At 39.7% G+C, this 16,205-nt stretch overlaps 2 protein-coding genes across 5 annotated transcripts; both read left to right on the top strand.

Annotated features, from left to right (window-relative positions):
* The first annotated feature begins 689 nt into the window (after positions 1-689).
* Positions 690-13,010, top strand: LOC137951365 (uncharacterized). Of its 4 annotated transcripts, XM_068797979.1 has the most exons (11): positions 690-858; positions 1,999-2,119; positions 2,484-2,893; positions 3,029-5,574; positions 5,677-5,787; positions 5,878-5,999; positions 6,169-8,112; positions 8,417-8,465; positions 8,553-8,800; positions 8,889-8,996; positions 12,328-13,010. In XM_068797979.1, exons 3-11 carry the CDS (start codon positions 2,707-2,709, stop codon positions 12,560-12,562), a joined length of 5,550 nt encoding a protein of 1,849 aa, XP_068654080.1. In that variant the 5' UTR covers positions 690-858; positions 1,999-2,119; positions 2,484-2,706; the 3' UTR covers positions 12,563-13,010. The 4 variants fall into 4 exon arrangements, with proteins under 4 accessions (XP_068654080.1, XP_068654076.1, XP_068654077.1 ...); XM_068797975.1 differs by having other exon boundaries at positions 3,029-5,787; XM_068797976.1 differs by having other exon boundaries at positions 2,076-2,119; positions 3,029-5,787.
* Positions 13,011-13,702: 692 nt separating this feature from the next.
* Positions 13,703-15,178, top strand: LOC137951241 (NAC domain-containing protein 2-like). The gene is made up of 3 exons (XM_068797828.1): positions 13,703-13,907; positions 14,104-14,387; positions 14,579-15,178. Exons 1-3 carry the CDS (start codon positions 13,703-13,705, stop codon positions 15,176-15,178), a joined length of 1,089 nt encoding a protein of 362 aa, XP_068653929.1.
* Positions 15,179-16,205: the final 1,027 nt, after the last annotated feature.

Below are 16,205 nucleotides of genomic sequence, written 5' to 3' on the forward strand. Positions count from 1 at the left end.
AGGCGAATTTGAAATTTGGCCATGTCTCATGTCAACGATTATATTTGGAAATACAACGCCTAATAAGACTGTGTTTGAAAATGACCATAAAATACAATTAAATGGCCAAAAATAAAAGTAGCCGAGAGGGAGGAAAAAAGTTATTGGAGACATCTCTCGATCGGGAAATAACAAAATCGATTTTCCATGAAAAATGACCAATATACCTATGAATTGCAATGTTGTTTGTGTGAATTTGAATTTATTTTATATTTTGTTTATATTTTAGGTTTTATCACTATTACATTTACATCATTTACATAAATGAAATACTTAGGGTATAATTATGTGCTTGACATTTTGGTAATAGATATGAAGCATTTAGGGACTTTCCAAATAACACAAATGACTATGGTAGGAAAACACGATCATTTGATTTGATGGAATTCCCAACGAAACTAACCGCTAAGATCTCAACTCATTACTTTTGTTTAGGGAGACAGCTTCAAAACAAAAGAGCACGAAGAGAGAGAGAGAGAGAGAGTAAATGGCGAATTACAAAATTACCACCCGCGCTAATTTTCAATTTTTTAGATGCTCCTGAGTTCGAACCTCGACGCTCGACCCGAACCTCCAGGTCTTGTATCCAAGCCTTTGTCTCGTTTCTCCAGTTCGTTGAAATTTTCTCACTATTTCCATATCACTTTATCTTTCGCCACGGTATGAAAAACCCCATTTCTCTTCACCCAGAAGCGCTTCCGAGACGGTGAAGAAGGCTTCCTCGTTCTTACTTCATTTTCCGGCGGAAACCATAACCTTTTTTTTTCTTTTTCTTTCGCGCAAATCAGTAGAAAACATTCGATCGCCATTAGACAACAAGTAAGTGTCATCTCTCTCCTACCAAACCCTAATTTCTCCCATCGAATCAATCTTTGCTACTTAAATTCGACGTTGCCCTGGAGTTTCGAGTTTTTTTTTTCTCTTATCAACCACGGGCGTTTGCGATTTTGCTGCCGAATCGCGAGGGTTCAGCTTGTTAGGGAATATATGCCTCTGTTGGGTCTCTCGAGCAAATGATCTGACCTCTGCAGGGCCGGATAGAGAAGTTATCTGGTTTTGGTTATTGATTCCGGAGTTAAATTTGTTCCTGTGACTCGGATTGTGCTGGAGAACAGCGATTTCTTAGGGTTTGGTAGGAGTGTAGTTTTGGTCCCTTCAAGTCTACTGTGGAGAGCTCGCCGTGTTTCTTTTTTCTAGTTAGTGTTTCGGATTCTATTGTATGGAAGCTCTGAGTGAGTTTGTTCAAATCGTACTTTAGTGCGTAATGTTGGTTGAGCTTGTATATTAGTTCATTTACATTGTATACTCTGTCTAAGTTTTTATTCGATACTTGTTAGAGAATACTTTGGGGTATTATGTGTCTTGTTAGTTACTTTTTGTAGTTGTAAAGTGTTGATCTCATGTTCTGTTTTACATTTATTTTGACTGGAGAAACGTCTTGCATTTTTGGTTATCTAAATTGGCTACTGGATTCCTCCTAGTTTAAAAGATGAGTGGTCTTGAGTTCTTGAAAGAGCACTAGTTCTTGTCTCTTTTGGGACCTTACAAATCATGGTACTTAAAAGCTTTTCAGGATTAGAGTTGCATCTTCAAATGTTTGGTTCTGGGAGCCCTTATGGAACTTCAGACTTAAATTACCAAGAATGTGCAATTATGGAACTTCGGACTTAAATTACCAAGAATATGCAATTTTGGAAGTTGTAAAATGGGATTTGAACATTCTTGTGGTGCACTTGTTTCCATGCTTTTTAGTGTCTAATAAGATTAATTCATAGCGAACTATTTCTTGGATGCCCATGGAAGAACAAGAGTGTCTTGTATTTTAGCATCAGTTTGTTGTAATCTTCAAGAAGAAGGTTGCAGTTAGTTGAGATGGAGAGTTCATGACTTCTCTTGTTATTTCTTGATCATTTCTTTTTACTGCTACTAATTTACTTTTAATTTCTCAAAATATTACAGCTTTGAGTTTTCACAGAATTCTACTCTTAAGACTCTTCTGAATCTCCTCAGTTGATAACATGCTCTGCTTCGTCCAGGCTATTATGGCGAGCATTTAGAGGGTTTATGCACAACTCTGAAGGTAAGGTTCCACATAAAGCCTGATTAATTTGCATGCTAATTGCTGCTATCTTTTTTTGATTAAAAAAAGCTTGAACTTTTTTTTTGATAAAGTAATTGCTGCTATCTTGACACCCCCTTAACATGATTTATCACTTACTGCAGTCACTTGTTGACTTGTATATCCTGTATGAATGAAGAAGAAAAAAAAAAAAAACTTTTCGGTTGTAACAATGTTGAAGCAAGGGAAGTATTTTAAACCAAATAGGGGATCCAATGATGTACTCTGGTATAAAATTTGTAGCTTTATTGAATCATTAGTTTGTTCCTTTTTTTTAAACCCTCTGTGTGTGTGTCACTTGGGTCACTAGTCTAATCTTTTGCAGCATGGGATTTTAAAGCAAACAATGGAGAAAAGTGTGGGAAAGAAGCGAGCAATTGAACATCTTTTAGAAAGTGGATTCGAGTGGTAAACCAGAACCTGGTTGTGCATCTGTGTTCTTATCAGCAAGACTGGGACGTGTTGACCTTCAGGATCTCCATACCTTTCAGGTAGTCTGTTTTCATAAAGAAGGATTTTCGTGGGTTTATTTCCTGGCAGGCTTATCTATGCCTGGAAACGAAGCTGCAGACAAGGTTTGGAATTTTTTTGAGCAAGACAATACGATCCAGGGTCAGCATCAGTCACAAATTCCGAGTGGGAATTGGCCTGTTTTTAACAACAATCCTCGGGTGCATAGACAAAATGGAGCTGCTCTGAATTCTTCGACAAAGAACTACAATCTACAGGCATCAGGTATATGTTAGTCAAGGTTTTTGTAATGCTCTATGTTCTAATTTGTTATTGTCAAGATCATGTTAACGTCTTTTTAAATGTTATATTTTTTTTTTTTTTTTTTTCTTAACAAATTGTGTGATGCACTGGCTTTAGGAGGTTCTGAGAGAGAAAATGGTTGGCAGTCTTCAGGGTTGCCACTTGGTGATGATATTGCACAGTTACAACTGAGGCAGGAGTTTGTTAAGAGTCAAACAAAAAATGAGCAACAGAGTTTCAATGGCTACGTGCGTAGCTCTCAGGGTCTTCCGTCAAGGCCCAATCAGACGGAGTTTCAGCGGGAAGAAACAATACCTGAATGGCATAATTTAACTTCAAGAGGCTTATCTATTCTTGAACTACAACAAGGGAATGCACATGAACAACGCTTGGCTTCTACAAGAAGTTCTGAAAGATTTGACATTGCTGAAGCTCCTGTTAACTTTGACTTCCTTTGTAGTAGACCGCAGCTCATGAGGGGCCAACAGTCTGGTATGCCACACCATCCATCACGACAACAGTCAGGAATGAATGATATGCAGTTATGGCAACAACAACTTATGTACAAGCAATTTCAAGAGCTTCAGAGGCAACAACAACTTCAACAACTAGACCAGGAAGCGAGACAACAAAATGCCGTGACTCAGTTATCTGCAATGACTAGACATTCAACTGGGGATCAGTTACCTGGTTTTACGAATGGTGCAGCAAATATACACAATTCATCAAATTGTACATGGCCAATTGAGATAATTGGAGGTGACCCTAAGTTGTCAAATGCCTCTCAAATGTTTGGTGCTAGCATGAACTGGGTCCATCGGGGTGGTCCATCTCCTACAGTGCAAGGGTTTCCCAATGGGCTTATGTTTCCACAGGACCAAAGTCAGGCTTTACGTTCAATGGGCTTCGTTCCTCAACAACAAGTTGACCAATCTCTTTATGGAGCTCCTGTAGCAAGTGCAAGAAGTGGTTCTTTGAATCATTTTCCTCATATTCAAGGGATTTCTCAAGATGGGTTAGATCTGTTGAACAGAACAGGGGGGAGCCAAGTAGAGAAACAGATGATGCAATCTGCTGCTTTTAATTCTTTTGAGAGTGATCAATCTAATGTATTTGCAGATCAGGTTCGCTTACAGGATGGTAGTTTAGCATCAAAACAAGTTTTTCAGGGAAAAAATTTTTTTGGCCAAGTTCCTGTGGATACCTTTGGCAATGGTGTTATTTCAGGTAATTGTCATGAAGTTAATTCTGTTGCAAGGAATTCTTCAACACAAGAATTTCATGGAAGGCAGGATCATATTGGTTGGGCTGGAACCATGGAGGAAAAATCTGCCACACAGGTTGTTCCCTCTCTGGGAGCTGTTAGTCTAGATCCTACAGAGGAGAAGATTTTGTTTAGTTCAGATGGCATCTGGGGTGCTTTTGGTCGGAATGATGGTGGTAGTACAAGTGGAGTTTTGCATGGAAGCCAGCTAGAGGGTAATGATTACTTGAATGTTTTTCCATCTGTTCAGAGTGGTAGTTGGAGTGCTCTTATGCAGTCAGCTGTAGCAGAAGCTTCCAGCAGTGACACAGGTATACAGGATGAGTGGAGTGGTTTGAGTTTTCAGAAAACAGATCTTTCACCGGGGAATCATCCATCGACAGTGGACAACAATTTGCAAAACTCCTCTTCATTGACATCAAAACCTTTTCTTTCATTTGAGGATTCCACTACTAGTCCTGATGGCTTTCAACTGTCAAGTACCAAATTTGCATTTGAGCCTAGTGAAAGGGTAAGAATTGAGACCTCACATGAGTCCCTTCTGAGATCACCTCAACAGGGACGATGGTTAGATCCGGGTGCCTCACAAAAACCACCTGAGGGCAGTCTTCAGGGTCGAACTACCACGCATTTGGGAAGTGTTATAGAAGGTGCTTGGTCAGGTCAAATATTTGAACAATCAAGTAATGTGGCACCCAGTTCAGATATGGAATTGACTTTGCAGAACATGCGGGGCCCTTGGGCCCAGCAGCGGAGTATGACTTCGTATAGCACCGGTGGGTCTAAGCCAAATGGTTGGAATATTAATGAGACACTTTCACTGAGTGGAGATTCACAGAGCAATGACCACCATAAGAGGCCTATGCACACGGAGAGGGCTCATGATGGTGGTATGTGGAGAGCTAATGATAGCAATGTTGGTGGCATGCCATTCTCTAATGCAACTGGTCGGTTTGAACAAAAACTGGTTGCGGGCAGTCCGCATGGCCGTGGAGAAGATTCATTTGTGAATAACCTTAATGCTGTAACTGGTTCAGGTGTGTCAAAGGTCAGTAAGGGTATGAATCAGCAATTCCTAAATAATCAGCATCTTGATTTTGAAAAACGCATTGTTGATTCTTCTTTGATTTATAGAGGAAATGAAAATTTAGGAAAATTTCAACCTCAGACAAAGGCCCCACAAGTTCAGGAATTATCCTCAGGTAATTCTGATAGAGTGTCAGGTGGATTTGATAAGAAACAGGACAATTGTCTTCAGAAGGAGATCTCAAGTGATAGCTTTATCTCTGGTCGTCCTGTCCGAAATACTGTCACAGGGGGTGGTCTGAAAGAGAATGCCTGGTTAAATGCAAGTGATTCCCGTCCTACAACTAGTGGGAATAAAAAATCTTCTGGTCAGGTTGGTCGAAAAGCTCCTGTATACCGTAAGTTTCAGTACCATCCAATGGGAAATGTGGCAATTGAATCTGATGAAAGCACAAGACAATTTTCAAATTCGCAGGGCTTGCTGCAGCAAGGTAGTCAAGGAACGATAGGTCAGGAGCAAGGTTATCTTGGGCAATCAAAATTCTCTGGTCAGGTTGTTCTAAACAGTGGTGCTGACATGGAGAAGGTGAATGAGACAGTTAATCTTTTAGTTTTTTTTTTCTCCTTAGTTTTTCTTTTCTTCTTCCTTCTCAGTGCATGTATGTTGTATCTGCAGAGGAACTCAAAAGCAGTGGAGCCGGTTTCCAGAGATGTTCATTCTGGCTTTGAGTCTCGAACATCTACTTCCTTTGATAGTTCAGCTGGTTTGTATGCCCCAAACAGGACCCTCCAAACAAGGTGCCAGTGTCTCACCTTCTTTTATTTTGTGGGCAAAAGTAATATCTTTTTATTAATTACTTTCCATGGCTTCACTTTCCTAGAAAATAATAGAATAGAATCTGGCATTGAATTGATTTCATAGAGTGTGTTTATTATTCGGTACTGTAACAAAAGTTGAACTTTGCAGCCAAAACATGCTTGAGCTTCTTCATAAGGTGGACCAGTCAAGGGAGAACAATGCTGCACATTTTGGTCCATCTGACGTTAATGCCTCTGATAGACCTGAATCGGTTGGTTCTGATGCGTCTGCATCTCATATTCTTGGTAATCAATCAGCTATCTCTCAAGGTTTTGGTTTACGGCTGGGCCCTCCATCTCAACGACAGCCAACGGCAAGCAGCCAAAGAGTTAATGAACTGAATTCAAGCCAGATTGATCTGGATTCTGGGGACAAGACGCGGACACCTTCTGGCAGTACTCAGGCTTTATCTAACATTATGGAAATGACACAACAGGAGCATTGGGAACACAGTGACCATATCAGACCCAATATTCCAGCACAAACAGGCAATGAAGCTGCACGTTCAACCATGCAGGGTGAATCCACTTCATCCCCCATTGCTTTTCCGTGTCATCAGCCACAGCAACAAGTTTCCAGTGGTGCCAAGCAAGTAGGGATGGATCAATCGTCAAACCTTCCATTTGGGAATCAGTCTGATTTCAATTCACAAAGTAAACTCGTTTCCAGATTTGGCGGTACCCGTAATTCTCATGATGGAGCTTCAGCTGGTCAGTCTGCTCAGGAATCTCTTCGGGGTCCAACTGGTGGAGTGTCTCCTCTTAATCTTGCTTCTAAACCTTACCTGAATGATGTTGCTCGGTCCCAGCATTTGAATGCTAATACTACTTTTATAAGAAGTTCAGGCCAACAAGAATCCACTGTCACACAGCAAGGTGGTGGTTTCTCAAATATGTTACATAATGTATGGACCAGTGTTCCATCTCAGCAACGTCTAGGCCCACAGAGAAAGGCTCCTCCCAATCTTTTCCAGTCTATGCGTCCATTAGCAAACAGTTTGGAAGGAACACCATGGGCTACAGCAAAGGAAGATGATTGGAGTGTCAAGAAAGGTGGAAATGCGTCATCACAATTTGGTGCATGTTCTGTCAACTCACAGTTATCGCCCTTTGGGGAAGAGCAAGAAGAAGGTAAAGTTAGCACCTCTCAATCTGAGAGAGCTGACCTAACCCCACAAACAGCTGGTGGACAGCAACAGTCAGAACTTACCGGTTCTCTCTCATCAGTTGTCCATTCGCATCAGCAGGAACCATCCCAAACAGTTCCCCCTCCCGTAACCTCCACTTCCAATATTGATATGGAAGCTTTTGGCCGTTCTCTACGCCCCTCAAGTCTTCCACATCAAAATTACTCTTTACTGCACCAAATGCAAGTGATAAGGGAAGCAGAGGCTGATCCAAATAGGAAAGGTGTCAAAAGACTCAAAGTGACCGATTCTGGTCTTGATACTCAACAATATGTTGGTAAAACAGGTCAGCGTTTTATGTATGGATATGGGACAAGTGGTAGAGATGCTATGGACAATGATAGCTCGTCTGATTCTAAAATGCTCTGCTTTGCATCGGAGGTAAAGGAAGATAAAAGTGCTAATACTTCTTCTCAGCCTCCGGTTGGAGGCATTTCAATGCAAGACTATACTGGTCATCTCGATGTAGCAGCTTTTCGAGGAACTGGAATCCAGGCTCCTGTTAATCCACAGATGGCTCCTTCCTGGTTTGAGCAATATGGAAGCTATAAAAATGGCCAGATCCTTGGTTTGTATGATGGGCTGGACAGTTCAAGGAGAAATGCTAAAATGGCTGCTCAACAATTCTTTTTTGGAGAGGCTCCGGAGAGCTTGCCTCCGACCTCATATTCTGTAGTAGCTGATCAAGCAAATGCTGGATGGACTGCAGTATCAGCAAGTGAGCGTTTGCCTTCTTCCTTAGCTCCTCCAGTTGTTGACCATAGCTTGGTTATTGTGAGACCAAAAAAGCGCAAAAGCTCCATATCAGAACTTCTGACATGGCACAAAGAAGTAACAAACAGATTCGAGAGGCTTCAAACCATCAGGTGGTAATAAAGAATAGGCTTAATTACATAAAAACTTGTTGTGGAATCGTTATTGCTATTTCCGTTCTCTGTAGTCATTGGGTTTCTGATTTTTAAGCATCTGATAGATAATTGGGTTAATCACAGTCAAGGCAGTTTTTTTATTAGACTTCTCCTAGCTGTGGGGTGGTGTTGTTGGAAGCTAGATGCTTGCTTTCCTATAAAGCAAGTTACTGTTGGGTTTCCAAGGATCTTTTGTGAGGAATTGGTTGAATGTTCTACTGTGGAATTGGTTTGTAAATTATATAACTCTTTGTTTTTGCAGTGAAGCAGAACTGGATTGGGCACAAGCTACGAATCGACGGCCTGAGAAGGTTGAAAGGATATTGATTTAATAGTGCATGTACTGTTTTATATCTCATGGACTTTGGAAGAGCTTCACTTATTGTTTCCTATTGCAGTTGGAAGATGAAGCAGGAATGTTTGAAGATGGACTATACATATCTCGTCCTCGGAGGAGGCTTATTTTGACAACACAGCTGGTGCAGCAACTACTTCGCGCCCTACCAGCAGCAATGTTATCTGCAAATGCAACATCAGAATATGAGACTGTGACATTCTTTGCTGCTAGACTAGCCTTAGGAGATGCATGCAGTCTTGTATCTTCCTCAGGAAGTGATTCTGGTTTAAATTCTAACCATGAAAGCATGTCAGTACTGCTCCTACCTGATTGCAATATAAGCATTATCATACACATTGATTTCCAGCTTTAACTTGAGTTTTTGGAAATGATGCAGGACATCTGAAAAGCAGAAGGAATCAGGAAGTTTAGATGAACGTTTTTTTGCAAATGTTGCTGAAGTCTTCATCGGCAGAGCAAGGAAACTGGAAAGCGATTTGTTGAGGTGTGTGCTGAAAATCCTTCTTTTACTTTTGTTTGTCTGCAACCATCTCCTGGTCTACACCTTTGATACTTTTACTATCTATTATCTATCCTGTGACTGGGTGTACTTTAGGCTAGTTCCTTCTATTCTACTGGCCAGTGATTGGCTGCTTTGGTGATGGTGCTATGAAAAGCCACTTCAACCTGTTACATTTAATGGTTGGTTATAGTATGTCTGCCCATGAAGTTCTCTTTGATATTCTCTTTACCTATAACATTTAAGAGAACATTGTTGATGATTTTGCGCTTATGGTTGTTGGGGTTTCTAGTGTAAGTTGGCTGTGCTGTGACTTTTATCGTTATGTCCAAGGAAAAATAATATTTATCCATAGATCTGTAAATCATGAAGCTTATCATCAGTTGTTTATTATATTATGCAAACAGTCCATTCACACTTTTTGGTCACAAAGGTCTTCTTCTTGACTGTCATGTTTTGTAAAGAAAAATAATATATGAAGAAAACTACTAATCTGTGCTAAAAGTGGTGATGTAAAAAGGGAGAAAATTAAAATCAATTAGGAATTAAGGCCGAGCCGGGCCATCCACAGGAGGTCTTGCATGTTAGCACCCTTCATAGGAAGGAAGTGGCCGGGCAGAGTGCAATGTGGGCCACAGTAGTGATCTTCAGTCACTACATGAAGTTTTGATAGTTTTAAGAGAGTGATTCCTATTAAGAAAGTCAATCACTTGGGAAATGTGAACTATTTTTTCTTGAAGTGATAGTCATGTGTCAGCCAGCTTCTTTTCATTATCATAATCTTTTATGAACCTCAATGTGAGATAAGTTGCCTAAAAAACATCAATGAACTCTCAGCTGCTAACTAAGACATTTAGATTGTTTTCCATGGACATCGTAGTCAACTAAATGCAATTTGCCAAGTTATAAATTCTTATTTCTTTGGGTCTGACATTGTGAAAATTGGTCGAACTGCCCTGCTGGTTTACCAAAATGTATTATGAAATTCATCTGCTAAACTCATTTCTTGGACTCAATTCCTTTCAATTTGGAAAAAGAAGATTAGTGATTCCAAGGATATTTTGAAGTGGTCAGACTTCCTCTTGTCAGACTCCATTTGGATTCTGTTGGTAATAACACAATTTTCCCCCTATGATAGACCTATAAAGTGAAATGTGCTCTATTGATGTCAAATAAAAGTTACACTGAAAGTGAAGAACCTGATTTCTTAGGGAAATTGGTCTGTGCGAGTTTTTTTGTGGGTGCTTGTCGGATGTGCTTCTTTAATTCACTAGAGCAAGCAATATAAGCAATATATTTTCTGAATTCACTAGGGTCGTGCTGGTGTTCTGTGTGAGGTTTTGTATTAAAATCAATTAGGAATTAAGGGCGAGCCGGGCCATCCACATGAGGTCTTGCATGTTAGCACCCTTCATAGGAAGGAAGTGGCCGAGCAGAGTGCAATGTGGGCCACAGTAGTGATCTTCAGTCACTACATGAAGTTTTGATAGTTTTAAGAGAGTGATTCCTATTAAGAAAGTCAATCACTTGGGAAATGTGAACTATTTTTTCTTGAAGTGATAGTCATGTGTCAGCCAGCTTCTTTTCATTATCATAATCTTTTATGAACCTCAATGTGAGATAAGTTGCCTAAAAAACATCAATGAACTCTCAACTGCTAACTAAGACATTTAGATTGTTTTCCATGGACATCGTAGTCAACTAAATGCAATTTGCCAAGTTATAAATTCTTATTTCTTTGGGTCTGACATTGTGAAAATTGGTCGAACTGCCCTGCTGGTTTACCAAAATGTATTATGAAATTCATCTGCTAAACTCATTTCTTGGACTCAATTCCTTTCAATTTGGAAAAAGAAGATAAGTGATTCCAAGGATATTTCGAAGTGGTCAGACTTCCTCTTGTCAGACTCCATTTGGATTCTGTTGGTAATAACGCAATTTTCCCCCTATGATAGACCTATAAAGTGAAAAGTGCTCTATTGATGTCAAATAAAAGTTACACTGAAAGTGAAGAACCTGATTTCTTAGGGAAATTGGTCTATGCGAGTTTTTTTGTGGGTGCTTGTCGGATGTGCTTCTTTAATTCACTAGAGCAAGCAATATAAGCAATATATTTTCTGAATTCACTAGGGTCGTGCTGGTGTTCTGTGTGAGGTTTTGTATTTAGTCTCACTGGAGGAAAGGGTGTAGCATATGTGTGTGATCAACATTCAAAAAAAAAAAAAAAAAAGCTGTTGGGTTGTTATTGTTAGGGGTATCGGTAGCAACAAATCTGCCCCCTTGTTACACATTCTTTATTGTTGTCATTGACTCGATGACAAGTTGAAACTAAAGCTTTGTTGCAGAAAGAGTCAAAGTTCTTACTTTTTTCTTCTATTCTTAGTAAAAGCAACACTGTACAGGGTAATCTATTTTCCCTAGTGGAAGTATTTTGTGCTTTGCGGGATGGTCATTCAGGAATATTCGGTGGGACTTAGTTTTTTAGTCTTTGGTTTGTTACATGCTGTCTTCCATCTCTCTTACTCCATGTTTGACTTATACACATCAAACTTGAATCCATGTACTTATAGTAGATTCTGTCAAGCTTCTGTTCAAACTTATTGTTTCTAGATTCTTATTTGGATCTGTCAAGCTTCTGTTCAAACTTCTTGTTTCTAAATTCTTATTTGGATTATGACTAACTTCTGTTTAAACTTGTTGTTTTTAGATTCTTGTTCCTTGCTAGTCATAAATTGTTTGACTTGAATGCATGATAATGGACAAAAGTGACTAAAACTTCAGAGCATTTTGATGAGTTTATTTTTGTTTTTAAAGGAAAATGAGGATATTGTCATAAGGAAATTAAAATCCCTGACATTACTTGATGCAGAGTGCAGTTGTGTTAATAGGAGAGAAAGGAGTAATGGTCATAAGGTGTAGTGGTCTGAAAGTTGTGATGAGATAGTTTAAGATAGGAGGAATCTTTGTTGTTCTCAGGGATAAGTGATAAGGTGGTTAGCTAATATGGAGTAGTTCTGATAAACATGTTTTTGTTTTTGTTGTCTATACACATTCAAACAAGTACAGGTATTGGGTTCAATTATCACTAGGATAAGGGGCCAGCATTCAATGAGAAAAAAAATCCTAAGATGTTCAACAGCAAAGCTGATTCTTCATTGTTTTCTTTTATGATAATGCAATAGTTATTGTTCTCTGTTTTTTTTTTCTGTGTTGCTGGTCATCTTCTCTTCTTCTTTTTCTTTACTGTTGTGGATTTAAGCAAACAATCTTGAATCTTGAGTTGTTTTATCTAAAATACCTTTTGTTGCTGGTGCAGACTGGACAGAAGATCATCTATTTTGGACTTAAGAGTTGAATGCCAGGATTTAGAGAGGTTTTCTATAATCAATCGCTTTGCCAGATACCTTGGGCGGGGAAATGCAGATGGTGTTGAGAGTTCATCATCCATGGAAGCTGCAGTCCGGAGACCACTTCCACAGAGATATGTGACTGCAATTGCAATGCCTACCCCTAGAAATCTTCCGGAAGGAGTGCTCTGTCTCTCACTTTAGTCATTAATTAATTTGATTTATTCGCTTCTGCCATCAAGTTTCCCATGCATTCCTCTCTATCTTCTATATATCATTATAAACTACTGGATTCTGGGCTCTCACTCCCCAAACGAAACGAAAATGGTAAGGAAAAAGAGAAGGTAGATGAGCAGAAGAATCTAGGAGTACGTCAGTCAGGATATTCAATTCGGGTGGCTGTGTATATTTTATGGAAACAAAGGAGATTTGGGTTCCCTCTCGTTTTTGTAGGAGGGGAAGGGAGAGAAAGGAGTGCCCAAACTTGTTCACGGGTGTGATTCATCATATGCAGTTTTTCTGGGTCGCTGTCCTGTATCTTAGAATCAACTCCCACCTCAAAAAACTTAATGGCGTAAGCTTTGTTACTATTGTAAAGTCAGAATTAGTGTAATTCTTCTTTTTTAATGGGAATGAAGGCAATTTTTATTCATATTAAACTCTTAACTTTGAGTATGGATTCACTGTGGCGATTTAGTATTCTAATGACAGAACATGAATTTTTAAACCATTTTTAGTGATTAAAATGGAAAATCAGTTTTCAAACCATTAAGCTTTTGTTTGAAAAACCATTAAATCAGCCTTCAGCCTCCTCCAGAAAGGCCAAAACTGTTATTGAGTTCTTCTCTCAATGCGCCTCTTTTTTAGTTATTTTTTACTCTTCCATTTCTCTGTTTTCTTTCCATTTTTCTTAATCTTAATTTCTCTCTCTTCTTATCTTTTTCTTGTTATTGAGTTCCTAGGTGACTTGATGGATTTAATAATTGAATGGATTTAGGGTTTATGTAATTAGTAACTGAGTTATAAGAAATAAATAAGATTTTACATTCAAACATAATTGGTTTAAGAAAATAATTTATTAATGATTAATGATTACTAGCTAAGTATCAATGGTTAATAATAATAAAAATATTTAAGATGCATAATCAGAAATAATTGTAATCGTATTATTATAATTATAATAATAACGATAAAATCAATTAACTGCCTCCAGAATCTTTCAAATAAAAACTTCAATTCAGACCAAAGATAAGCTTTCTGATTTGGTTATGGCTAAGCTTCACTCACCGTAACCGTAAACTATAAAAAACTGTTGATTCACCGAGATTAGGCACGTTTTGGAAGATGGAGAGAGGAACGAAACGGAAAGCAGAAGCAGAATCTAGTTTGCCGCCAATGTCCTTTCCTGTGCCAGTGGGCTTCAGATTCAACCCCACTGACGTCGAACTGGTTACCCATTTCTTGTCGATGATGCTTCGATCCGAGAATGTGTCTGATTCTCCCATCCACCATGCTAGCGTTTACGCCTTCCATCCCCAGAAGCTCACAGGTACCCTGTCTTTTTTTTTATTTTTCTTTTCCTTTTGGCTCTCTACTCTCGCCTTCTTCAAAGCCTTCAAGTTTATGTTCAGCGATCATCCATCTCTGTATAATGAAGTTCGATGCGTCTATGTTTTTTCTTCTTCCTCCCATCTCTATCTATGTTTTCCGTGCGTCTTATCCTAACTCGTGCTATAATTTTACAGAAACATACGCTCCTGCTAGGGAGAAGGTTTGGTATTTTTTCACTCCGAGGGAGGCCAAGCATCCTAACGGAAGACGGCCGAATCGAAAGGCGGACAATGGTTACTGGAAGGCCAGTGGCTCCTTCGAAAAGATCACTCACCAGGGCCGAGTAGTCGGCAACAAGAGGACGCTCGTCTTCCACCAGCTGCAGGGAGACTCTAAACCCAAGAATGCCAAGAAGACCAACTGGATAATGCACGAATACGTCTCCGACGAACAACATTTTCATGACGGACCCAGCAAGGTAGCTTTGGATTTTAACTTTAGGTCGCCCTGATTTTGTTTTCTCGTTTAATTCTGGCTTACCTTGGTTTAGGTTTAAGAATTAAGATACGCATGCATCATCTTTTCTCCTTCAATTCTGGGTTACCTATTTGGCTTCTATGTATAATTCTCTTTTTAAGTACTGATCATCCTTTTATTTATTGGCAACAGACGCACTTCAATTCCTGGGCCTTATGCAGAATTCGTTCCCACTGTGGGAAAGGGAAACATAGTGCAACTGATTTGGACACAGCGCATGGCATTGGAACATCGCAACAGCTTGATGGTCCGGCTTTGATCACTCCTTCGGAGCCAAGACAGACTTCCTCCCATGATGACATCGTGAGCAGCGCTACGACTGCATCGTATTTATCTAAAGACTCGCCAACGGATACGGCAAATTGCTCAGGAAAGATGCAAGAATCATCTGTTGTTATCGAGTATTATGAGCCATCTGATGATCACTTTGCTGATCAGCTTTGGGATTACCATGACATTGGAACATCGCAACAGTTTGATGGTCAGATCAGTTATACGGTGCCTTCCTCCCATGATAACCTCCTGTGCAGCACCACGAGTGTGTCATATTTCTCTACACACTCGCCAACGGATACAGCTAGATGCTCAGGAAAGATGCAAGAATCATCTGTTGTTATCGAGAATTATGAGCCCTCTGATGATCACTTTGCTGATCAGCTTTGGGATTGTGACTTCATGGTGCCCGCACCAGCTGATCTACCTTCAGATGGGAACCATATGCCACTGTTATGATTTGGTTCATTCCTGAATTTAGTTATTGTTTTCTTGCATGAATTATGTGATCTCTAAAGTGGTGCTTCAAGTGTTACTGTTAAATGGAACTTCATTGCCAATAATCCTTTTGGAGGTTACGTTGATCTATCAGATTTTTTAATGGTGGTTCCTGGGTCTTTCTGGCTTCAAAGTGAAATTGGGCCAATATAATTGATAAATAAACCATCTACTAGGTATACGCCCCAGGAATTTCAATTGCGTTTATATTCATCACTGTAGGAATGGGGTTCAAGCTTTCCCTAGCCCCTTTTCATCAATGGACTCCTGACGTATACGAAGGAGTGCGGTTCGTTCGACAAATTGTTACCTCTATATCTATCGAGATGTTTGGATTTTTCAAAACTCCATGGACATGCAGAAGAGAAATGCTATCCCCACTCGGACCAAGACATAACTTTTACCAAAAGTTTATTATGATCTTTTTGTTCAAATAACAATTAAGGTGAAACAGGGTCAGGAACAACGAATATCTTTATGATAAACAGATCCATTTTCGTTATTACGGGTAGTTCCTACAAAGGATCGGACTAATGCCGTATACAATACTTGAATTATCGATGTAGATGCTACATGGTTGGTTCTCATCCTTTTGTCGACGGATGCCCCTATTACACTCGTAGTCTCTGAACTATCTGACTTTATTGAAGCTATACATCGTTGATGCATATGCATTCCATCTTCCTGAAGTGCCAGATTTCATAACGGAAGAAGTGGACGCCTCCGTCTAATTTAATGGATGTGAGTGAGTCACACTCCCTGCCTTCCAAAGGTGCCAGACGCAGGAGAGCGACGACCCGGGAGTGGATTCCCCACCGGCAGGGGGACAGGAGACGGCCATCTCGAGGCACATCACGACCTACAGGCAACACCGGCGAGACCCAGTTTGGCAATGCGGACTCTAGATGTAATGAAAAAAGAATCTTTTGACTTTTTTCGCATCCATGAAATCAGATAAATGGGAAATGAATTATCCAGAAATGGATTG

Source organism: Aristolochia californica, unplaced genomic scaffold (assembly GCF_029961685.1).
Source record: "Aristolochia californica isolate CCGP_79_NKW_82.1479 unplaced genomic scaffold, dmAriCali1.0.hap1 SCAF_15, whole genome shotgun sequence".
NCBI classification, from domain to species: Eukaryota; Viridiplantae; Streptophyta; class Magnoliopsida; order Piperales; family Aristolochiaceae; genus Aristolochia; species Aristolochia californica.

Excerpts from the sequence above, each read along its gene's own strand:
- LOC137951365 (XM_068797975.1), top strand. The coding sequence starts at position 2,707 with ATGCCTGGAAACGAAGCTGCAGACAAGGTTTGGAATTTTTTTGAGCAA. Across the intron at positions 2,894-3,028 it reads CTACAATCTACAGGCATCAG|GAGGTTCTGAGAGAGAAAAT; the intron begins GTATATGTTAGT and ends CACTGGCTTTAG. Across the intron at positions 8,801-8,888 it reads AATTCTAACCATGAAAGCAT|GACATCTGAAAAGCAGAAGG; the intron begins GTCAGTACTGCT and ends GAAATGATGCAG.
- LOC137951241 (XM_068797828.1), top strand. The coding sequence starts at position 13,703 with ATGGAGAGAGGAACGAAACGGAAAGCAGAAGCAGAATCTAGTTTGCCG. Across the intron at positions 13,908-14,103 it reads CCATCCCCAGAAGCTCACAG|AAACATACGCTCCTGCTAGG; the intron begins GTACCCTGTCTT and ends ATAATTTTACAG. Across the intron at positions 14,388-14,578 it reads TTCATGACGGACCCAGCAAG|ACGCACTTCAATTCCTGGGC; the intron begins GTAGCTTTGGAT and ends TATTGGCAACAG.